At 38.8% G+C, this 24,338-nt stretch overlaps 4 protein-coding genes across 4 annotated transcripts; all 4 read right to left on the bottom strand.

Annotated features, from left to right (window-relative positions):
* Positions 1-1,849: 1,849 nt before the first annotated feature.
* On the bottom strand, positions 1,850-9,072 carry LOC306984546 (uncharacterized protein; the record flags this gene model as incomplete). Its single annotated transcript, XM_079586020.1, has 3 exons — positions 1,850-1,886; positions 3,479-3,781; positions 8,438-9,072. The coding sequence occupies 3 exons, from the start codon at positions 9,070-9,072 to the stop codon at positions 1,850-1,852; spliced, it is 975 nt and encodes a 324-aa protein (XP_079442146.1).
* Positions 9,073-12,220: 3,148 nt separating this feature from the next.
* On the bottom strand, positions 12,221-13,063 carry LOC306984545 (uracil nucleotide/cysteinyl leukotriene receptor-like; the record flags this gene model as incomplete). Its single annotated transcript, XM_079586019.1, has 1 exon — positions 12,221-13,063. One exon carries the CDS (start codon positions 13,061-13,063, stop codon positions 12,221-12,223), a length of 843 nt encoding a protein of 280 aa, XP_079442145.1.
* A 2,672-nt stretch (positions 13,064-15,735) lies between these two features.
* Positions 15,736-16,578, bottom strand: LOC306984544 (chemokine XC receptor 1-like; the record flags this gene model as incomplete). The annotated part of the gene is made up of 1 exon (XM_079586018.1): positions 15,736-16,578. The coding sequence occupies one exon, from the start codon at positions 16,576-16,578 to the stop codon at positions 15,736-15,738; it is 843 nt and encodes a 280-aa protein (XP_079442144.1).
* A 3,548-nt stretch (positions 16,579-20,126) lies between these two features.
* LOC306984543 (C-C chemokine receptor type 8-like) lies at positions 20,127-20,969 on the bottom strand (the record flags this gene model as incomplete). The annotated part of the gene is made up of 1 exon (XM_079586017.1): positions 20,127-20,969. One exon carries the CDS (start codon positions 20,967-20,969, stop codon positions 20,127-20,129), a length of 843 nt encoding a protein of 280 aa, XP_079442143.1.
* Positions 20,970-24,338: the final 3,369 nt, after the last annotated feature.

Raw genomic sequence — 24,338 nt, 5'->3', positions numbered from 1 at the left:
ACTGAATCAAAAAGTTGTATCACCTGAAGAGTGAATGTCCAGTTTCTCTGGAAGTGTATACATTTCTGTGCTGTGTTTTAGAGACAAGAATAATATATGACCTTGATTTCATCTGCTAAAACTCAACATATGCAAATAGACTGAACTTTTAATGTTTATGACAAATAAATAAAACATGTGTTATGACAGGATGTCAAGTGTAAAGCAATTATTACTATTTTGCAATCTTCAGTATGGAAATCACTGGGTCACTGGTGAAGTTTTATTGGATAAATAGAAGACTAGTAACCATTTATCAACCATCTATCTAAATATTTCAACCTGGTCTCACAGAATTCCGTGAAATGAGCACAAAGCCCCTTAATTCAAAATCTGTGGCAGTTTCACAGAATCGGCAAAAATTCCGTGATGGGCCCACGGAAGTGATGCCTATGTTAGTCAATGACAGGCAGCGTCCGTGGTCCACACACTGTGCAAAACCAATGTGCTGGCTGGTTTTGTTCAGCCTGTTCTGTATCTGCAACGGGCTGGAATACTCTCATGCCTTGGCTTTCCTTAAATCCTATGATTGTGACATTTGATTTATGATTCATTTTATTTATCTTTGGAAAATGTAAAGTAAATACACCTTTTGTATATTGAGGATTGCCCACAAAGATTATTGCATTATACGCTTGACATTCATAACACAGATGTGATTATTTTATTTTTTTCACAGAAACAAACAAACAATATGCTCTTGTCTAAAAAATTTGCATGTCAGGTGTTTAATGAGTGGCACCTGCTGGCCAGTTTCAAATGTAAAAGGAAAACGACTGAATATACACTGTTCAAAAAAAATAAAAAAATAAAAAATAAAAAAAAATAAGATTATTCTACTAGATTGAAGATTTACTGCATGAACAAATGTGTTAGCCTCAGTTTTAAAGTTAAGGATCAGTGGATTCATATTGTGAAAAAAAATGTGTCTTGGTGCATAATTTAAATTTAATTACTCGATGTCAGTCAAGTCAGATGAAAATAAAATAAGATACAAAATGAAATTAATGCTGTACAAACATATGTCTAGACTGTCCAGTAACCCAATCAAATTAGTTGTGGAGTTTGTTGAAGCTTCAGGCGAGGTAAAGTTCACTGTAGAGTTATTCATCTTCTCTTTAGTTGTCGTCTCAGCCCAGCATCTCATAAAGCATATAAATAATACTGAAAAAAGAAAGGTATGTTCATGTTAGATTAATTAATTGGATATTCAGATGATGATTCATTTAAATGAGAAATGAGTCATTTGAAATTGTTGAAGTTTCATGACATAATTATTAAGTTATTTATTATTGGACCTCGTGGGGATCATTAAAAAATATATATATTTAGGGTTAAATTAATAAATCAATGCATTATACACATTATACATTATACAAAAAAAGGTTAAACACTAAGCTTTTAATTGTCTTAACCACAAATTATTTGTCTAGAAATTAGCAAATACTCTACTTAAATTGCTGTCTCAGAAAAACTTCAAAGACAGAATTAAGTTTTTGGCAGAATATGGGAGTATATTTTTTTCTGCTGTGAAAAGTCAATTAATGCTTTGGAGTACAGAAAAATATTGGCGCATAATGGCTAAGGAGGAAAAGGTGAAAGTGATTAGTTGTCATGGAAACTAACAAGGGAAACTATGGAGACAGGGGCTGAATCCAAAAGCGCCCCCAGAATTAAAACGAGTGAGCGAATTCGGACAGCCGTTAAGCATACATCGGTTGTACACTCGTTATTGCGGTGTAATGTGGGATTGAATGAGTGCACTAAATAACGTCCACTGTTTCGGACACCACTACAAACGGCTGTCCCCTCAAATAGCGCCATGTTTGAGGATATAGGGGGTGATTCTGGACACAGCCAGGAACAAACCACAAGATGAGAACACAGGCACAGCCAAACAAATCAAAAGAACATTAAAGTAAGAGTACTGAAACATAAGGGGAATCATGACGTAGGCTGCTGGCAATGAATGCAAAATAAAACTGCTCAACTTGATATCCTCTCAGGTTCACACAAAATTCTCAAGATTGACTAAAAGACAATTCATGTATTTTTACAATTTATAAAGAAAACAATCCTCAGGTTTCTCTTGACCTGTTTTATCTGCTGTTTTATCATTATAAAAAATCTTACGCAGAATTCAAATTGAGTGAAGCAAAGCCAACCATGACAACAAAAATTAAATTTTAAAGATTTGATTGGTTATGTTGACTCAATTTAAAAAGTTTTCATAAAAGGATAAATGTCTTAAATTATATAATACCTACATGTGTGATTTATTTATTGTGATAAAGTATGTTTACAAGCCGTTTAATTAATCAAATGTATTAAAATAATAAAAATTATTAACACTAAATTAAACTAATTTCATAAAATGATCCCATGAGGAACCCCTAAAATGTTCTATATAAGAAGTGAACCCTTTAATGTCTTGAACCTTTCCTTCAGAACACTCCAATATTTTGATTATGTATATATATATATACAGTCATGGCCAAAATTGTTGGCACCCCTGACATTTTTCCAGAAAATGAAGTATTTCTCACAGAAAAGTATTGAAATTACATACGTTTTGCTATGCACATGTTTATTTTCTTTGTGTGTATTGGAATAACACAACAAAAAAAAACAGGAAAAAAGCAAATTTCACATAATTTCACACAAAACTCAAAAAATGGGCCGGACAAAATTATTGGCACCCTTAACTTAATATTTGGTTGCACACCCTTTGGAAAAAATAACTGAAATCAGTCGCTTCCTATAACCATCAATAAGCTTCTTACACCTCTCACCCGGAATTTTGGACCACTCTTCTTTTGCAAACTGCTCCAGGTCTCTCATATTGGATGGGTGCCTTTTCCCAACAGCAATTTTAAGATCTCTCCACAGGTGTTCAATGGGATTAAGATCTGGACTCATTGCTGGCCACTTCAGAACTCTCCAGCGCTTTGTTGCCATCCATTTCTGGGTGCTTTTTGAAGTATGTTTGGGGTCATTGTCCTGCTGGAAGACCCATGATCTCGGACGCAAACCCAGCTTTCTGACACTGGGCCCTACATTGCGACCCAAAATCCTTTGGTAATCCTCAGATTTCATGATGCCTTGCACACAGTCAAGGCACCCAGTGCCAGAGGCAGCAAAACAACCCCAAAACATCTTTGAACCTCCACCATATTTGACTGTAGGTACTGTGTTCTTTTCTTTGAAGGCTTCATTACATTTTCAGTAAACAGTAGAACGATGTGCTTTACCAAAAAGCTCTATCTTGGTCTCATCTGTCCATAAGACGTTCTCCCAGAAGGAATTTGGCTTACTCGTGTACATTTTGGGAAACTGTAGTCTTGCTTTTTTATGTCTCTGTGTCAGCAGTGGGGTCCTCCTGGGTCTCCTACCATAGCGTTTCATTTCATTCAAATGTCGACGTATAGTTCGCGCTGACACTGATGCACCCTGAGCCTGCAGGACAGCTTGAATTTCTTTGGGACTTGTTTGGGGCTGCTTATCCACCATCCGGACTATCCTGCGTTGCAACCTTTCATAAATTTTTCTCTTCCGTCCACGTCCAGGGAGATTAGCTACAATGCCATGGGTTGCAAACTTCTTGATCATGTTGCGCACTGTGGACAAAGGAACATCTAGATCTCTGGAGATGGACTTGTAACCTTGAGATTGTTGATATTTTTCCACAATTTTGGTTCTCAAGTCCTCAGACAGTTCTCTTTTCCTCTTTCTGTTCTCCATGCTTAGTGTGGCACACACAGAAACACAATGCAAAGACTGAGTCAACTTCTCTCCTTTTTATCTGCTTTCAGGTGTGATTTTTAGATTGCCCACACCTGTTACTTGCCCCAGGTGAGTTTAAAGGAGCATCACATGCTTGAAACAAACTTATTTATCCACAATTGTGAAAGGGTGCCAATAAGTTTGGCCGGCCCATTTTTTTGAGTTTTGTGTGAAATTATGTCAAATTTGCTTTTTTCCTGTTTTTTTTTGTGTTATTCCAATACACACAAAGGAAATAAACATGTGCATAGCAAAACATGTGTAATTTCAATACTTTTCTGTGAGAAATACTTCATTTTCTGGAAAAATGTCAGGGGTGCCAAAAATGTTGGCCATGACTGTATATATATATATATATATATATATATATATATATATATATATATACAGTATATCACAAGTTATAACCTGAAGAGTGAATGTTCAGTCTCTCTGGATGTGTACGTTATTAATTTATGTATTTTGTCCATATTTATATAGGTTTTAAACTGTGTTAATTTTGAATTTTTTTACTCATTGTACATTTTTGTGTAGGTTTTGAATGTGTACTGTTTGTACATATTTGCATAGGTTTTGAATTATGTGTGTTTTATGTACAATTATGTATATTTACATTAAATGCTAGACTCCCCAATATATAGTTTGTAATGTAAAAATATATTTGTTGAAACATATGTATTGTTTTATACAAATAAACTATCTGTATTTGAAAACAATGTATATTTGATTTATTAAAATAAGGTCATAAATAAAAAATAAACATATAACTGTCACATTGTTAATGTGTTTTCTGTTGTTTATCATGGACTTTTAGTTTGTTTTCCATCTTCAGTGTTTTCATCATCTCTGTCGTCATTTTCATTAGTTCATTTTCGTCACCTGTCTAGTTAATCAGTTAATCACCCTTCATTGTCTTCACCTGTCGTCACTCGTTGTCATCTGTGTATTTAAGTTCCTGTCTTTCACCCTTCAGTGGTCGGTCAATGTTTGATTATGTTACAGTGTATCGTGAGTGTTTCCGTTTTGTGTAAGCTTTATTATAGTAAAAGTTTGAATTGGAGCTTTGTGCCTTTGCCTTTGTCTTCATCCGCGCCATACCCGTGACAGATTGACCGACCAAAAACGCTATGGAGGCATTTCTGTTCAATCAGAATGGGAGTTCATTGGAGGAGTTTGTGGAAGTTTACCTACATCTTCAGCAGGATGTTTACTGGGAGGAGGAGTTTTTGAAGCAACGGTTCTGGAGAGGACTTGATGATCCACTAGCCCAGATATTGCTGCTCAGGGACTTAGATAGACCTTTTATTGAGTTTATGGACAGAGCTCTTTGGGTTTGTGGTTCCTCCCTCACGGTAACACCAGCCGATCCAGAGCTTCCTGCACCGCTGGTCCCGTCCAGCCCAGAGCTTCCTGCACCGCTGGTCCCGTCCAGCCCAGAGCTTCCTGCACCGCTGGTCCCGTCCAGCCCAGAGCTTCCTGCACCGCTGGTCCCGTCCAGCCCAGAGCTTCCTGCACCGCTGGTCCCGTCCAGCCCAGAGCTTCCTGCACCGCTGGTCCCGTCCAGCCCAGAGCTTCCTGCACCGCTGGTCCCGTCCAGCCCAGAGCTTCCTGCACCGCTGGTCCCGTCCAGCCCAGAGCTTCCTGCACCGCTGGTCCCGACCAGCCCAGAGCTTCCTGCACCGCTGGTCCCGTCCAGCCCAGAGCTTCCTGCACCGCTGGTTCCGTCCAGCCCAGAGCTTCCTGCACCGCTGGTCCCGTCCAGCCCAGAGCTTCCTGCACCGCTGGTCCCGTCCAGCCCAGAGCTTCCTGCACCGCTGGTCCCGTCCAGCCCAGAGCTTCCTGCACCGCTGGTCCCGTCCAGCCCAGAGCTTCCTGCACCGCTGGTCCCGTCCAGCCCAGAGCTTCCTGCACCGCTGGTCCCGTCCAGCCCAGAGCTTCCTGCACCGCTGGTCCCGTCCAGCCCAGAGCTTCCTGCACCGCTGGTCCCGTCCAGCCCAGAGCCTTCGCCGCTGGTCCCGTCCAGCCCAGAGCCTTCGCCGCTGGTCCCGTCCAGCCCAGAGCCTTCGCCGCTGGTCCCGTCCAGCCCAGAGCCTTCGCCGCCGGTCCCGTCCAGCCCAGTGCCTTCGCCGCTGGTCCCGTCCAGCCCAGGACCGCCTTCGCCGCTGGCCCCGGTCAGCTCAGAGCCCTCTTCGCCGCTGGTCCAGTCCAGTGCTGACCTCCCCAAGAAAATTTTGGGGGGGGGGCAATAAGTCCTCTGAGGGGATCGTGGAGGCCCTGCCGACACGGTCGCCATGGCCGCCCGAAGGGTCCTCACCGCCATGGCCGCCCGAAGGGTCCTCACCGCCATGGCCGCCCGAAGGGTCCTCACCGCCATGGCCGCCCGAAGGGTCCTCACCGCCATGGCCGCCCGAAGGGTCCTCACCGCCATGGCCGCCCGAAGGGTCCTCACCGCCATGGCCGCCCGAAGGGTCCTCACCGCCATGGCCGCCCGAAGGGTCCTCACCGCCATGGCCGCCCGAAGGGTCCTCACCGCCATGGCCGCCCGAAGGGTCCTCACCGCCATGGCCGCCCGAAGGGTCCTCACCGCCAGGGACGCCTGAGGGTCCGTCTGCTCCGCCATGGCCACGCCCTCATCCTGCTCCGCCCTGGCCACCTGCACGTCCTGCTCCGCCCTGGAGGCTTCCTGCTCCAGATCGGCCACCTGTTCATCAGCCTCCAGGGCGCCCACCCTCCCACCCCTTCGGATGTTTTACGGCGCGAGGACGCGCCTGGGGGGAGGGGGGGGTTCTGTCACATTGTTAATGTGTTTTCTGTTGTTTATCATGGACTTTTAGTTTGTTTTCCATCTTCAGTGTTTTCATCATCTCTGTCGTCATTTTCATTAGTTCATTTTCGTCACCTGTCTAGTTAATCAGTTAATCACCCTTCATTGTCTTCACCTGTCGTCACTCGTTGTCATCTGTGTATTTAAGTTCCTGTCTTTCACCCTTCAGTGGTCGGTCAATGTTTGATTATGTTACAGTGTATCGTGAGTGTTTCCGTTTTGTGTAAGCTTTATTATAGTAAAAGTTTGAATTGGAGCTTTGTGCCTTTGCCTTTGTCTTCATCCGCGCCATACCCGTGACAATAACTCAACTGCTGGGTTATTTTTAACTCAACTGGAGTTTAACCCAATGCAATGGGTTAAAATAACCCACAGTTGGGAATGTGTTATACTACTAACCCATAGTTGGGTTATCCGTTGGGTTATTTTTAACCCAACATTTTTAAGTGAGTATAAATCTCTGTGCTGTGTTGACTTTACAGCTGTCACAAGAAAAGAAAGATGTCCATGATTTCATCTGCAAAACGTCACATAAAAAAACCAGACATGCAAATATTTCAAATTAAAACTATTGTTCAAATAAAAAAATATTTTTCACCAAGGCACATTTCTATATAAATCAGAAAGATCTATCGAAAAAGGAGAAGAGAACACTTGATATGCAAATAGACCAGACAATTACAAAGTTTTGGAGGAAAAAAAAACTATTTAATTTTGTGTATCCTGATACACCGTTTTTTTTTTTTTTTTTTTTTTTTTTTTTGCATTTACCGGTATGTCCGATTTATTCTGTGAGTAATGTACCACCAAAATATGTTGAGTCTGATCTAATAGGCATATCAAATTGAATAGACCTATTAGCCTATTGTTGATATGGAGTTTCAATAAATGGATATCTTCTGCCTGTGTGCACATATTACTGTGCATATGCATAATTTATCAGGCTTAAGATAGGTGCTGGTTATATGTGTGATTGTGTATATAGGCTATATGTAAAAAACAAAATATTCTCTATAAATCGAAATCACATTATGATTTAACTGTTATAGCATAAAAATGAGACACTGGATCAGTTATAATGTTTTTTATGTATTTGGATAAGCAACAGAATAATGACAACAACTTAGATTTGTTAAATAAATATGATGACACATGTCATTAATATAACTGGTTACATGTAATAAAATCAGCATATTATTTGCAGATAAGACACCCAAGTTATTCGTAATAAGTGTTTATGCAGATGCATGTTGTCGCCCACAACTTTTTAATGAAATCACTGACTATCAGATAAACAAAATATAACATAACAAAAAACACCAAATAAAGTTATAAAATAACCATTAGAGGTAACACTTTATTTTACGGTTTACATATGTGTGACAGTAGCTGCTTATTACATGTGCATAATTACAATCTGTAAGTACAAGCTGTTCCATAACTTAGTTACATGTTAATTACATTTTGTTACATGTTATTACAACGTCCACTATTTAATTAAGTAATTTCTCTGTATCACGGACACCGTAAAATAAAGTGTTACCCAATTGGGTAATAATTAAAACATTTATTAAAATATTATAATTTTATGTTGCATTGAAGCAGGAACATTTCGCAGTGCGGTGCAGATAAAGAACAGGCTGAACAAAACCAGCCAGCACATAACAAATCAGACCAGTGATCCAAAGTTTATGAATATACTGGTTTGTTAGAATGGTAAATAATCCTGTTGCAGCAAATGGGACATATATGATAGTCATGCTCACGGTAGTAATTAGAATAATTTGAAACGCTCTTCTTTTCATGGGGTTTTCCTCCTCTCTCCCTCTCTCTCCTGGTCCTGACCGCTTCAGAGCTCTGAGAACAGCCACAAGACAAAACAACTGGATGGAGAGGGCCAGTAGGAACTGCAGTGAGAACAACTGTGAATGTATTTGTACATGTTTTGCGTAGACAATAAATAAGCAACAGAAACAGGATCCAAGAACAAGTATCCAGGCCGCAGCGCAGCAGATCACTCTATATCTGAGAGGTTTGTACTTCAGAAAGGTTACAGGATGAACCACTGCCAGGTAACGCTCGACACACATCAGACACTGGAACAGAGGACGACCAGTGTAGAATAGTCCGAGTAAAAAGATTGGTAATTTTGAGATTCTCTGAAAGAAAACTGACATTATATTAAACAAACAATTCAGACAGTTACCAATCTCACACACAGAGAGATTGAGGATGAAGAACTCTGATGCAACTCCACTTCCTGTTCCTGTGACAATGAGCCATATAACATAGGAGTGAACAGGAGAACCAAACAGGAGATTGATGCTGCACATAAACATTTCCAGACTTTCAAGTAACCAAAAAGAATCAGTTGTGGAGTTTGTAGATGCTTCAGGTGTGGTGAAGTTCCCTGTAAAGTTGTTCATCTCCTCTGTGCTTGTCTTCAGCTGCTGACAATATAAACTGCAACTATGATATACTGGAAAAGAGAAGCTTAAATGAACCAGGGAATTCAGGCTGAATGAATGAATGAACTCAATATAAGATTTAAATATTTTAATGCATCCAGTTTGAACAATTCAGTTTGTAAAATTCCCTGTTTACATTCAAATAACCAGAGCACTTCATTATTAAATGACTTAAATGACTACAATATTGTGCAAAATCTAACATGTAATATTAAAAAGAAAATAAATTTAATCAAAAATTTAAGAAGTGCATCACCTGAAGAGTGAATGTCCAGTCTTTCTGGATGTGTATAAATCTCTGGTCTGTGTTTTATAGATTGACTTCACAGCTGTCATAAGAATATATGTTTTCATCTGCTACACGTCACATAAAACATCAGATATGGCAACACAAAATTGATTTGGGTATTTTCTGACAGGAAATAGAGACATATGGAAAATGTTTATTTAAAAAAAAATTGTCAATTAAAATTAAAATGTATAGACTAAAGTGTCTGAGGCAAAGAATATATTGTCAATGATAACATCATATCATGGTTTTATTTAGCAGTTTAGCATTACGTTCACTGCATCTTGGTTTTAATTATCAGACTGGTTATTTGGACTTTACTTAAACATTATTCACAAAGCCACAACTGACTGACCTTAAGTTTAATGCTAACAGCAGAATGACTAATGATGTTATTTAAGTATAAATACAATTGTAAATCAAAAGTTGTCACAATGATTAATTAGCATGGCTTCATCCACTTCGCATCCCATCAAAACACAAATTTTGATAAGCAAACATATAAAAAACGTGGTTCAAAATGACAAACTAAACATTTAAAGAAAAGACATAGTGCACTTGAAATATGTCAACGAGGAAAAAGTGTGAAATATTGTGAAATATTATTTACATTCATGCAGAAAATTGTCTACCTTCAGTAACCATCTTTCTAGTATAATTTGCACAGATACAATCAGTGAAGATTCAAAGATTCAGTATTTGACACTGGTCAGCATGCAGGTGCCTCTCATTCAACACCTGATATTCAAATGGTTAGACTGAGCATTTAAAAACTGACAAAGAAAAAACCCACTGTATATCATGCGTTATGGTAAAATGACAAGTTTGATGCAATCATCATGCCAACCATATCTGAATAACGCATAACAGAATAAAATTGTGTAAATAACTATAACAAACAAGTGTACAACTATATGTGGTGATAGATCTCTCTAAATAATAAGTAAATGATAGAGAGTCACACTAACATGTTCTGAGCCCAGTTTACACTGAAAAGGCAGCACAATCAGCAACATAAAGGTTCTTTATTGCAATTGATGGTTCACCAAGAACCTTTAACATCCATGGAACCTTTTCATTAGACAAAATATTCTTTATATAGTGGAAAAATAATCTTTAGATATGTTTTACAGTTCTTCACACAAATAAAAATGGTTCTGTATTGAAAGGTTCTTTGGGTAACCAAAAATGGTTTTATGGCTTCGCTGCGAAAAAAAAAAAAAGGTATGCACACAGACACTCTTTAATCAGAGTAGATATATGCATGTGTTGCCTGAATATAATATTTTTTTACAGGAAAATGAAAAGAGGCAGATATATCTCATTTTGTTGTAATTGTGCATTACAATGTGGATTAAAGTAGTAGACGCATGAAGAGTAGTGCAGTGTTTTTATAAGCCAAAGCAAGTTAGCATTTTAGCATTTTAGCACTCCTGAAGTCAATAGATTTTTTTTTAATGGATTTTTGGTTAAAACCCCTACATATAAGGTCTGTGGTTAACACAAGCTTGATGTTTTATTCTACAACATAAAATACATTAGTAATACCCCCTTGTGATTCATTTTAAAGATTTTACTTGTCTTGAAAATGGCGGTTGCTAACAAGTGACTAAATGGGACTACAGAGCTCGCCGAACAGGAAAACTCATTTACCCATGGCAAACAAAATAAAAAATAAATAGGATAGAATAGAATAGGTTTTCATGCTTGAATGTAAAAGACACACAAAAAAATTCACGTATTTGACATTGTTGCAGCTCTCCCCCCAGGCTACGTTTAACTTCACATACACTCGTGAATCCCCACCGCCAGAAGTGCGTTAAACTTCGTCAAGTGGACGAGGGAAGTTTATTTGGACCGAACCACAACCCCTCAATTTTGACTGAGGGAGCAAGTCTACTCAACTGGTGCTTCTCATTTCTTATTTGTGCATCCTCGTTTCCTTTCCTCCCATCTTAGCTCCACCCCCTTAGGATGCAAAGGAAGGATACACCTTAAGCTTCCTGACTCCTCAGAGAACACAAGTATCAAACGCCAAACGCAAGTAACTTTGTGGGTGGATCCTGGGCGCTGTTGCTATTTTCCCGGTGGGATAAATGACTCTTGCGCCTGGCGCAAATCTGAAAGGGGTTGGTCTGAAGTAGCTTCATTATTCGTAGGTGTGGTTTGGGCGTAACGTGAAATAAACCAATCAGAGTGTCCTCTCACATTCCCTTTAAGAGCAGGCACGCTTGTTCCAACGCGGATTGCTATTATAACGGCGGGTTTGCCAGGTGCACGCCAGGAGCGGTTCACAGCCGAGGAGACTGACGTTCTCGTCAGGGCCGTAAAACACAGAGAGAAGTGACATTGTATGGGGATGGAAGAAACCCACCCAAATAAGCTTTGGTTAAACAGGCGTATAATAATTAGGGTAAATGTGTAAGCTAGATTTATGCCTATTTTTTTACATCTTCAACAACAATGATTTTCCTCATGTGTTAATATTTTTCCTTTTAATTATGTATGATTTGCAAAAACGAAAACTGCTGCGTCCGTTTAGATTAGAGAATCAAAGTGTGTGTGCGTTGTTCACACGCTACATAATGGCCAAGCAAGCATTGTCTTTAGACTAGGTTTTAGGGTCAGGGAACGTTTGCGCCGGAACACCACATCTGAAGTAGCATATTACCATGAAAAAGCAATATTTCAGAAAAAGAATTATTTAGCACTTTTGTTTAATATTATTTGATTCATTGTGAATCATTATTACATTTCATAATTATATGAGGATGGTAAAAATCATTTAATTTATTTGAAATATCACCATTGCAGGTCTTATGGGGCACAAAGGCAGGATATTTTTCCAGTCCGATGCAGATAAAGAACAGGCTGAACACAACCAGCCAGTATGTAACAGATCAAACCAGTGACCCAAAGTGAATGAACAAACTGGTTTGTTAGAATGGTAAATAATCCTGTGATTGTAAATGGGACATATATGATTGCCATGCTTACAGTAGTTATTAAAATTATTAGAAACGCTTTTCTCTTTAAGTGGTTTTCTTCTCTCTCTCTCCCTCTCTCTCCTGGTCCTGACTGCTTCAGAGCTCTGAGAACAGCCACAAGACAAAACAACTGGATGCAGAAGAAGAAGAGGAACTGCAGTGATAAAAACTCTGTGTGTATTTCACCGTTTTTAAAAAAGTCAATAAATAGGCAAGAGAAACAGGAGCCAAAAGTGATGATCCAGGCCGCAGTGCAGCAGATCACTCTATATCTGAGAGGTTTGTACTTCAGAAAGGTTACAGGATGAACCACTGCCAGATAACGCTCAACACACATCAGACACTGGAACAGAGGACGACCGGTGAAAACTAGTCCTACAGAAAACAGTGGTAATTTTGAGGTAATTGAAAAACCAATCAACAGTGTATAAACCAAACAATTCAGAGAGTTGCCAAGCTCACAAACAGAGAGGTTGAGGTTGAAGAACTCTGATGCAACTCCACTACCTGTTCCCGTGATGATGAGCCATATAATATAGACGTTTGTAGGAAGACCAAGCAGGAAACCGATGCTGAACGCACAAATGTTCAGACTGTCCATTAGCCCAGTGGACTGAGTTGTGGAGTTTGTAGATGTTTCTGTTGTGGTGAAGGTCACTGTAGGGTTATTCATTTCCTCTTGGTTTTCTTCTCAGTTCAGCAGCTCAGAAAACATGTATAATAGTGCAACTGTGATCTTTGGGCAGAAAGAAGTGTATATAAACCAGCCCATTCAAACTGAGACAACCAAGTTCAGAATATGCACAATTTGAATAAATTCATTAGGCCTATATATAATCCAATATTTTACAGCATTAAATCCAAAAAACAAGAACACAAATTACTTCAAATTATGGTTCTATATTCACATTATATTAGTGAATCAAGGAGACATAAGATTTAAATAGATTTTCATCTATAAATCAGTCTGCAATTCATATGTAAAATCTAATTTTCTGATGAGTTAAATTTAAATTGGTAATTTGGTTTAATGACCCAAATAGCTCAGTCTCATTTACTCAAAAGCATGAAACTTGTCAAAAAATCTTGGTCATTATCATATAAGCACAGTAGCACTGTTGATATCAAAGGTAAAAACAAGTCATTGAATACATAATTGGAGTGTATCACCTGAAGAGTGAATGTTCAGTCTCTCTGGATGTGTATAAATCGCTGTGCTGTTTTATAGACTGACTTTACAGCTGTCACAAGAATACATGACTTCTGCTTTACGTCACATAAACACCAGATAGATGTGCAAATAATCTGATTAACATCTGAAGTGACAGGCACTGGCAGGTAAAACAGTAAAATATGAAAAGTGTATAGCTGTACAATGATTTTTACTGTAAAGTGTAGAGTAAAACTTTTTGTGAAAAGTGAAAGTTCAGGATGTCAAGATTAATGCAAAAGTCTCTGTAGAAACTCTCTTTATGGAAAAAGAGACACTGTTGATGAAGTGTTCTATAGATGTTTGTTTGTATATCTTCAGTTCATGCATTCCTATGTTTGTTTTCCTGCCACTCTTTTAGTTACCATGATCACATGGTGTTTGCTAATGCTTGTCCGCCTGTGTTTTAGTAAACTTGCTATTAAAGGGATACTTCAGGATTTAGCTTTAAGCTTTGTATCAGTAGAAAACCTGTAGTATTTTCAAATTACCGTGCTTTCCTCCCTCATATCCCCGTGAGACAACAGATTTATGTATTTTTTGTCTGTAATAAATCCTCCGATGACGCAAAAATCGTAATTTTGCGTCATCTGAGGATTTTTTGGCCAGAGGCTAAAAACTACAACCAGTAGAAGGCGCTAGATCCTCATGTTTTCAACCTGCCCATAGAGGGTGGGATCTCACTCACAGAATGTACAAATAGTGTCAGCCATATTTTTTTGGAAGCTAAGCTAACAGACTCTTGTTCTGTGGAGAAAGCTGAGTAGTAGGGGTTACCATCCTCTTTTTCCCGGACATGTCCGGCCGCCGAGATCGTCCAAAATGTCTGGGATTCGGCTTTTGCTTTCTGCGGTCGCCATTCATTGTTTACATGCACACCTTTTGTTTCAATCTAACTGAATTTAATTCCGATTGGTGAATCTGAATGCAGTGTTTACATGAACGCTAAACAAGTGATGGGTTAATGTGCATTTTAACATTGCTAAGAAAATTCCCGCTCCGTCTCACAGGTGCCGCTCATCAGTAATCACGCCACCGGCCTTGCGCCGTTCTCCCGCGGCCGTCAGTCTCGTCCTGCTCGCTACAGTAAACATAATGAATGGCAACTGTAGAACGCAAAAGCCAAATCCCGAACATTTTGGAAATGTTCGAAATCCCGGGCAGCCTCGCCACGGAGACTCATCCGTTGCTGTCTTTCATCCACATGAGCCACAAATACATTTTCTGGCTTTTCTCAGTCTAGAAGGCTCCAAATTCTAAAATAATTTCACATTTCTACTACATAAATGACCCATTTTAAATACACATTCATCTTTATAGAGGTGAAGTATCCCTTTAAACTTTGTTAGTTAATCTAACCCTAACCATAACATTATGAATCTTTAAAATAGCATGATAGGGGCACTTTAAATGTCCTAATTGAAGATGGCCTAATCTTAATTAAAGCCCTGTCACTGAAACCAGCCCTTAGTTTTTTTTACAATAAGACACTGGCCAGCAGGTGACAATCATTCAACACCTGGTATTAGTGAGCACAGACTATGACAAAGAAAAACAAACAATATAAATCTGTGTTATGCCAGGATGTCAAGTTTGATGTAATCCTCATTATGAAAAACGAATGTAACCACTCATACATCTCTAAAACACAAGCAGAATAAACATGCTAGAACAATCAAAAATACAGCCATAAGTCACTGGATGAACAGTGAATGACAAAAAGCCACATCTGAAGTAGTATATATTTTAGATGAGCTTTTACTTGACTTTTTTATTCTACTTTATCTTTATTGTTATTTGTTTGTTCTATTATGTAAAGCGCCTTGAGAAGCTGCTTTAAAGGCGCTATATAAAAATAAAGTTATTAAAAAATAAAGTTATTATATATGCCATAAAAAGTTGCATTTCCACAGTGAAATCATGTAGTGCATATGAAAGAATGATGACAGTTCATGGGGGTTCTGATGTGGCATTTTATTAGAACCTCTGTTACATAATATAAACCATAATAAAACCTTTATTCAGGCGGGAAAATCAACTGCAAGGACACAAAAGTGATTAAAATAGCAATTATAAAAGTTTTATGTAAAATATAGTTGAGTAACTTAATTCCATAATATATTACATTAAAAGTCTTATAAGAGACAGGGGCAGGAGAGTTTTCCAGTGCGGTGAAGATAAAGAACAGGCTGAACAAAACCTGCCAGTATATAACATATCAAACCAGGGAGCCAACATGCAGGATTAAGCTTTTTTCTGGCAATGGTAAAAAACCCTGCAATACTATCAGGGACATATGTGATAATCATGTTCACAGTAGTTATTAGAATGAGATGAAACGCTCTTCTCTTCATGTGGTTTTCCTCCTCTCTCTCTCTCCCTCTCTCTCCTGGTCCTGACTGCTTCAGAGCTCTGAGAACAGCCACAAGACAAAACAACTGGATGAAGAAGAAGACGAGGAACTGCACCGACATGAACCACATACCTACAGTGTTGTCTGGGTCTGTAGCAAACGTGGAGCGCAAACAGGAGCCAAGAACAAGTATCCAGGCCGCAGCGCAGCAGATCACTCTATATCTGAGAGGTTTGTACTTCAGAAAGGTTACAGGATGAACCACTGCCAGGTAACGCTCAACACACATCAGACACTGGAACAGAGGACGGCCAGTAGTGATTAGTCCTACTAAAAATAGTTTAAACTTTTTAATAAATGAAAGCCACTCTGACAGTACAAAGTTCAAACAATTCACACAGAAACCAGCCTCAGAAAAAGAGAGATTGAGGATGAAGAACTCTGATGCGACTCCACTTCCAGCTCCTGTGATGATGAGCCATATAATATAGGAGTGTGTAGGAAGACCAACTAGGAAACTGGTGCTGTAAAGACAGAATTGCAGAATTTCCACAAGCCCAAAGGAACGAGTTGAGGTGTTTGTAGATATTTCAAGTGTGGTGAAGTTCATTGTATTGTTGTTCATCTCCTCTGTGTTTGTCTTCTCCTTTCAGCTCACGAAACATTAGTACAGTATGTGCTGTAATCCATGGAAAAAAAAGAAGTGTACATGAGCCGGGTAATTAATATACACTAAATTTAAATAAATGAAACTAAAAGAAATATCCAGAAAAAAACTATATTAAATGACTTCAAAATATGTTTTTATCAGTATTTAAGGTGATTTCATATGTTCATCAGCCTACATTAAAAGGCAAAATGTTTGTTTCTATTGTATTTAAACTGAACTTTCTTCTTTTCAATGAAATAAAAAGATCTGTTTGTGTTTACTTCAATCTAATTTCCTAACAAAACAAATCAACACAGTGGCAATGCTTCTTCGTATTAACTGAAAAACAATCATTTAAATCAAATAGAGGAGTTAATCACCTGTGTGAATGTTCAGTCTCTCTGGATGTGTATAAATCTCTGTGCTGTGTTTTATAGACTGACTTCACAGCTGTTACTAGCATATATTTGCATGCTTCATCTGCTACACGTCACAAAAAAAACATCAGATATGCAAATATTTAATTACAAATTATTTACTCATTGTGTTTTAAATTGTTCACCTTGGCACAATTTATAAACAACCATAAAATAATAGTCCCTTGGTTGGTTCTCAACTCTGGCCCTTGAGATCAACTTTTCTGCAGAGCTCCGATCCTAATAAAATAGGATGTGCTTCATGGGTCTCTCAGTCCAGGAGAAGCATGAATCATTGACAATATGCTGCATGTTACTTTAAAAGGTATAACTGTATTACAGTGATGATGTCTATTAGCTTAGTTAAGTTGATGTATTTGGTTTTATTTAATTTTTTATTATTTCTGCTCAATTTTAGATACACAAAGTATTTAACAGTATTTACAGTTTGATAAATACACATTTGTTGTCCCAACACTCTTTTGTATGTCTTGGTATTGACAACTTACAACTTAAAGTAAAACATACTTTGCAAACAACTTTTCTCCAGTGTGACGTATTTCCAAGTGAAACGGAATATTGAACAGAGGGTTTTACTTTAGCGCTCCTCCTCTCCGTCTCTCGCTCGTAGCAGAGTAACGGTTTGAGGGGAGTGGTTAAGCGTTTTCAACCCAAGCCGTCAAACCGACGTCATCAGAAAAGACCATTCCAGACCGGAAGTCATTTTTCAGACTTTGATTAAAGATTACCACGGCAAACTATTTTTTTTTTATTTGTATTAACTTGCACGGATTAATTGTTCACCACAAGACTAGTAATATGTGCTAACAAAGAAAAATAGGGTCAATTTTGATTTCATGTCGACTTTAAGGAACATAAGGCAATCTGTGTGAACAAGCTTGTTGTCACGATTTGGTCTTGTTTTGGTCATGTCATTGTCATGTTTCTGTCTTGTCATGTGATTCCCTGTTTGTCAAGTGATCCTGCCATGTGTCTTGTCATTGGTTAATTGTCTGATCATTGTTCAAATGTGTCCCTTGTCATTAGTCTGTGTATTTAAGCCCTCATGTTTGCCATGTGTCTTTGTCAAGTATTGTTTCAGTTCACTGTTAGTAAGTCTACGTTCATGTCTTGATTTTTTCATGCCATGTTTTTGTTTCATGTTTGATCTTGTTATGTTTATTAATAAACTGCCCTTGGGTTCTCATCTACACTTCCCTCCAGTGGATCCCTTTACACTTGTTAAGAAAACAGAGGCTGTGTCTGAAATCGCATATTTTCTTGTACTTATTTTGAACAAGTAATTACTTCACAACCGCTGAAAAAATATGTTCTATATAGTATGAATGTGTTGAAGTATGAATGTAATCTGAGCACTCTAAAAAATGCAGGGTTAAAAACAACCCAAGTTTGGTTGAAAATGGACATACTCAGCAAATGGGTTGTTTTAAATCAGCGGTTGGGTTAAATGTTTGCCCAACCTGCTGGGTAGTATTATTTAACTCAGCTATTGTTTAATGATGACTGTATTTCATGCTTAAAATGAACCCGAAGTATGTTGAAAATTAACATTTATGATTATGGTTTATGAACCATAAGCATTTATTAAATGACTTATTGATAAATGTTCATCTTTTGATTATTATTGTTGCCTCTAATTATTATGTGTCTAATTTTTTATTTACAACCTATTTTATGTTAATTTTAAGCCAGCCATGTAGTAATTTAAAAAATATATATATTTGGGTTAAATAAAACTGCCCAGTACCTTGGCCAAACATTTAACCCAACCGCTGAGTTAAAACAACCCATTCACTGGGCTTGTCCATTTTTAACCCAACTTGGGTTTTTAACCCATCATTTTTTGTACTCGCCATGTTGTTCGCCATGCATACATTTGAATATGCAAATATTTAAAGTAAAATAAAAAGTTGTAGTGCGCTTTACATAGAATGTTAACTTGACAATGTGCAAAACATTATTTACATCCATGCAGAAAATTGTGTAACTTCATTAACCATCTTTGAAGATGCTGTGCACAGATCAAATCAGTGAAGAGTCAAAGATTAAATCTTTATACACATGACACTGGCAAGCAGGTGTGAGCATTTAAAAACTGTGACAAAGAAAAACAATACAATCGGTTGTTAGGGAGGTGCAGAGACAACAGGGACCCAAGAGCAGATCAATTGAGAATGGAATTTATTGTCCAAAAGATTGAAGTACAAAAAAATACAAAATAATTGGTAGCCGAGCCACCAAGTAAGAGGGCGAGGCAGAGTCGAAATCCAATGGACAGGCTGGGGTCAAAGACAGTAGCGAACCAAACTTTAAGGAAAATCCAAGGCAATAGTCCAGGACAGGCAGGGGGTCAAAAACCAGGAGAGCAAGCTGAGTCAAGACAGGGAACAGGAACTAGGCAAATAAACAACAAAACAGGGTGAAAATAATCAGACAAGGTTTAGCAGCAACCAAAACAAGACTTTCAGGCAAGGGGACAGTGGTGAAACGGACGGAAACCAAGACACACTGACAGAGAACCAAAGAAAGAGAGAAGCATAAGTAGTGGAGAAAATCAGTGCAGAAATGGGAAACAGGTGTGTGAGTAATGAGAGTGAGAGCACTAATTAGAATGGGATTCAGCTGTGATGGTAGAGTGAGGTGAACTGACAATCAAGACACAAGACAAACAGCAGAAAGGCTGAAGATCAAACCAGAGTCCTGACATCGGTGTCATGGCAGGACGATAAGTTTGATGTAATCTCTGTGACAATCCTCATTATGGAAAAGGTGACACTGGGCCATTGATTTATTTTCTTATTTTTTTATTGGTAAAACAATTAAACACATGCAGAATAAACAGAATAAATCTGAATAGAACAACCAACAATACAGCTATAAGTCCCTGAATAAACAATCAATGACAGAGAGTCCTAAAACTGTAAATACATAGGAAACAAAATTGAATGACAAAAACCCTGCTTAATTCAGACGGGAAAGTCTCAGCAACAAGGACACAAAGGTGATTTACAATTTTCCTAAGCAATCATAAAAGTTCTAGGTCATAGTTGAGTAACTTAGTATTATAATATATTAAAATAGCAGGTCTTATAAGAGACAGGGGCAGGAGAGTTTTCCAGTGCGGTGAAGATAAAGAACAGGCTGAACAAAACCAGACAGTACATAACATATCAAACCAGGGACCCAATATGCAGAATTAAGCTTTTCTTTGGCAATGGAAAAAACTCCTGCAATACTAAATGGGACATATGTGACAACCATGGTCACAGTAGTTATTAGAATGAGATGAAACGCTCTTCTCTTCATGTGGTTTTCCTCCTTTCTCTCTCTCCCTCTCTCTCCTGGTCCTGACTGCTTCAGAGCTCTGAGAACAGCCACAAGACAAAACAACTGGATCAAGCAGAAGACGAGGAACTGCAGTAGGAACCACCATATATGTACATTGTAGTGTGGGACTATAGTATACATGCAGCACAAACAGGAGCCAAGAACAAGTATCCAGGCCGCAGTGCAGCAGATCACTCTATATCTGAGAGGTTTGTACTTCAGAAAGGTTACAGGATGAACCACTGCCAGGTAACGCTCAACACAGATCAGACACTGGAACAGAGGACGGCCAGTAGTGATTAGTCCTGATAAAAATAGTTTAAACTGCATTATAAATGAAAACCACTCTCCCAGTACATAGGTCAAACTATGCACGTAGAAACCAGCCTCAGAAATTGAGAGATTGAGGATGAAGAACTCTGATGCGACTCCACTTCCAGCTCCTGTTATGATGAGCCATATAACATAGGAGTTTGTAGGAAGACCAACCAGGAAACTGATACTATGCACACACATGTTCAAAATATCCACAAGCTCAGTGGAACGAGTTGTTGTGTTTGCAGATATTTCAGGTGTGGTGAAGTTCACTGTAGAGTTATTCATCGCCTCTGTGTTTGTCTTCTCCTCGCGGCTCACAATACATCATGTAGCTGCATTGAGCAATAGGAAGAGAGAAGTGTACATGCAGATATACATACTAAATTAAAAGTGAAATAACCAGAGCAAACCAACATTAAAGGACTTTAAAATATGGTTCTATACATTATTTCATATCTTCATCAGCCTATGTTATCTGTTAAAATCTCTACTTTATTGCATTTCTACTGAAATAATTTCTTATTTTCAATAAAATAAAAAGAGCCCAGGTTATATTTACTTGTTAAAAATTTCCTAAAAACCAAATCAACATGCAGTGACAATGCTTCTTGTTAACTGTTTTACTGTAAAAGCAAACAATCTAATCAAAAAGAGAAGTTTATCACCTGATGAGTGAATTTCTGGTCTCTCGGGAATTCTGATCGCTCGTATATTTATGTCTGCTGTTTTATAAACTGACTTCACAGTTGTAATAACAATATGCCACATAAAACACCAGATATGCAAATATTTAAAGTACACAAATTAAAGGTTAGAATATATAACTTATTGGGTGTGTTCACCCAATTGTTCACCAAGGCACAATTTATACACCACATTGAAATAAATATTGTTTATCTGCAGTTAAGATGACAACAGCAAGTATCCATCATTTCTTTCAGACTGTGAAGAGCTTAGCACATGGGAAAACTGAAGATGGGTGTGTATTTATTTATGTATTCATTCATTCATTCATTTAGGCCCATCTCGCAATTTTGACGTATTTTCTCAGCATTGTTAGATGATGGTAATTTATACATTATGGCCTACTCAAATATTTAAAGCTAGACTGTGTAATTTTTTAAGTTGGTTCTTAGCAACAACAACAAAAATCACTTTGTTCTTTCTAAATTATTTGTGCTCAATGATGTAGAATTACTTCTACCAACTAATTAAGTATTCTCGTAAGCGTAGAATCTGCCATTTATAATACTGTCACAGGCCGGCTCATAGCCTGTGGCAAAAATGAGGGGACAGGAACAACACAGGCATAGGCCAATCAAAAAAGTTATTTATTGTAAACCAAAAACTATTAACTTTAAACAAAGAAAAAGGAATGAGGTGTGAGAATGTCATAATGTAAGCTGTATGTAAAGTGCAGGGATGCGTGAATCTGTGTGTGTGTGAACATGACTGAGTGGAAACTAAGTAAAACTACAAAGGAACAAACTAAACAGGATCATGCCTGGAGGAGCAGAGAGAAAGGGAAGAGTGGTTAGTGTAGCAGTGTTCTTCTAGTGTAGTGTAGTGTAGCTCTCCTCGGGCTACGAGCTTGAGCCCACTCCATGCCCGAAGTTGGAGCCAGCCCCAGAGTCCACCCCAAAACCATAGTATGTCGCCGCAACTGTCCCGACCCTGGAGCCTATCACCAGATCCAGCGAGGAATCCGGTGAGACAGTTCTCAGATGAGCCAGTTGAGGAGCGCTTCTTCATCAATTTCACCACAAAGCTCGTCTCTCTCCAGCCAACTACACTCTCTATCATGGATGACCCGATCCCACCCAATATCCTGCCCACCCTATTGTCTCCACCATCATTCCCCAGACAAACATGCTCCACTGGTCTCTCATGGCTCCTCAACTCTGCATTCGCCATTTATCATCGCCAGCTCTGTGATGTGGATCCGCCGGCTACACCTGTTCTCCACCTCAACCTGTCAGTCCGGTTTTGGTGCGGACTTCCGGGCCTCCAGCTAAACCTCAACCCTCCACCCCTCCAGCTTCACCGGGATTCTCCTTTCCACCGGTTCCACTGTGGTCCTCACTCTCTCGAGTGTCGGCCCGTTCTGCCAAGCCCCCGTCTCCACCTCCACCAGGCCTGCTATATCACCCTTGGATGTCTGGGATGACCAGTGGAGGAGAGTCCTACTAAGAACATTTCAAATCTTGAGAGACTTGTAAACCACATTAACGGAATAAAGACCAAACTATTCAGACATACCAAGATTGAGGATGAAGAACTCTGATGCAACTCCACTTCCTGTTCTTGTGATGATGAGCCAAATAAAATATGAGTGTGTAGGAAGACCAAACAGGAGAATTTTAACGGAGAACGATTCCAATTTAAACTCAAATAACTGGAGCTAAAACGGCTAAACAAGAGCTGATTCAAAAATAGGAGTTTATCACCTGAAGAGTGAATGTCCAGTTTCTCTGGATGTGTATAAATCTCTGTGCACACAGCTGCACAATATAAGAATATACTATATATGCACACGTCTTCATCTGCTACATGTCACATGAAACACCAGATATGCAAATCTTGGATATTGGAAGGTGGAGACTTTGCTGATTACATGTCCTGAAATTACAGGACAAAAAGGAGAGGGAATGTTATCATCTTTCCTGGCATTAATTGGCATATCCATGGTCTTAGCTCCATTCATTACCATTGTAAATTCATGTCCCCATCAGGCGCGCAGATGGCACTATAGGGAAGGGGGGACATGACTCCCCCCCCAGATTCATAGTGACCCGATCCGTCACCCGCCCTCACTATCCCTACGAAAGGCGACAAAAATCGGTAAAACTGAGGATTAACCCGTGTTTTCGCTATGTACATTAGCCAAAGTAGTGTCACAGCCCGCCGCTGCGCTTCAGAATCGGGTCGGGGCAGACGCAGGCTGACACAATAATAATCTACACCGGTCACCATTACTTTGTACCCACGTTCTCACTACATGCTGTTCTGTTGTCAATAAACACACAATGCCACCGACGTTTACACTCTCTCTCTCTCTGTGTGTGTGCTACGACTCCTGAGTGACGCCGGGGTCCTATGAGGAGCTGGTAGCTACCTCAATCGTGCCTGTAGGAGCGGACGAGCGATAACCATAGTGATCATAAAAATCGATTGTAAATACCACATGTTTGGCTGCACTAGACGGAATTTCTCATACTCCGTACACTTACTTATTTTTATTCATGTAAATATGTTGTTGTTATTTTATTTTATTATTATTATTATTTTTTGCACATAGGTTCTTTGCTTTTTTGTTCATAATGATAGACTTGCTGAGATAAGCAAATGTTAAATAAAACATACTTTGCTGAAGACATGAAGTTTTGGTGGGTGATTGCTTGGCATACTCAAATAACAGTCTGATCATGCATTGTTAGTGGTGATCAGGTAGGCCTTTGTTTACCTTTGTTCATTGTTGTTTATCCATGATTTCAAATAAGAATCCCCCAATGGCTTTTTAGTGCAAATCATTAGCCCAAATTACGCAAAGTAACTACTTGAGCATTAGTTAAAGCCCAAATTATGCAAAATAACAAATTGAGTTTAAATCATTTGCTGACAGCTTGGTTGAAGAACTTTTCTATAGCCTATATT

The sequence above is a fragment of the Phoxinus phoxinus genome (assembly GCF_949152265.1).
Source record: "Phoxinus phoxinus genome assembly, chromosome: 17".
In the NCBI taxonomy this organism is placed as follows: domain Eukaryota; kingdom Metazoa; phylum Chordata; class Actinopteri; order Cypriniformes; family Leuciscidae; genus Phoxinus; species Phoxinus phoxinus.
This window is presented reverse-complemented; position numbering and strand designations above follow the sequence as displayed.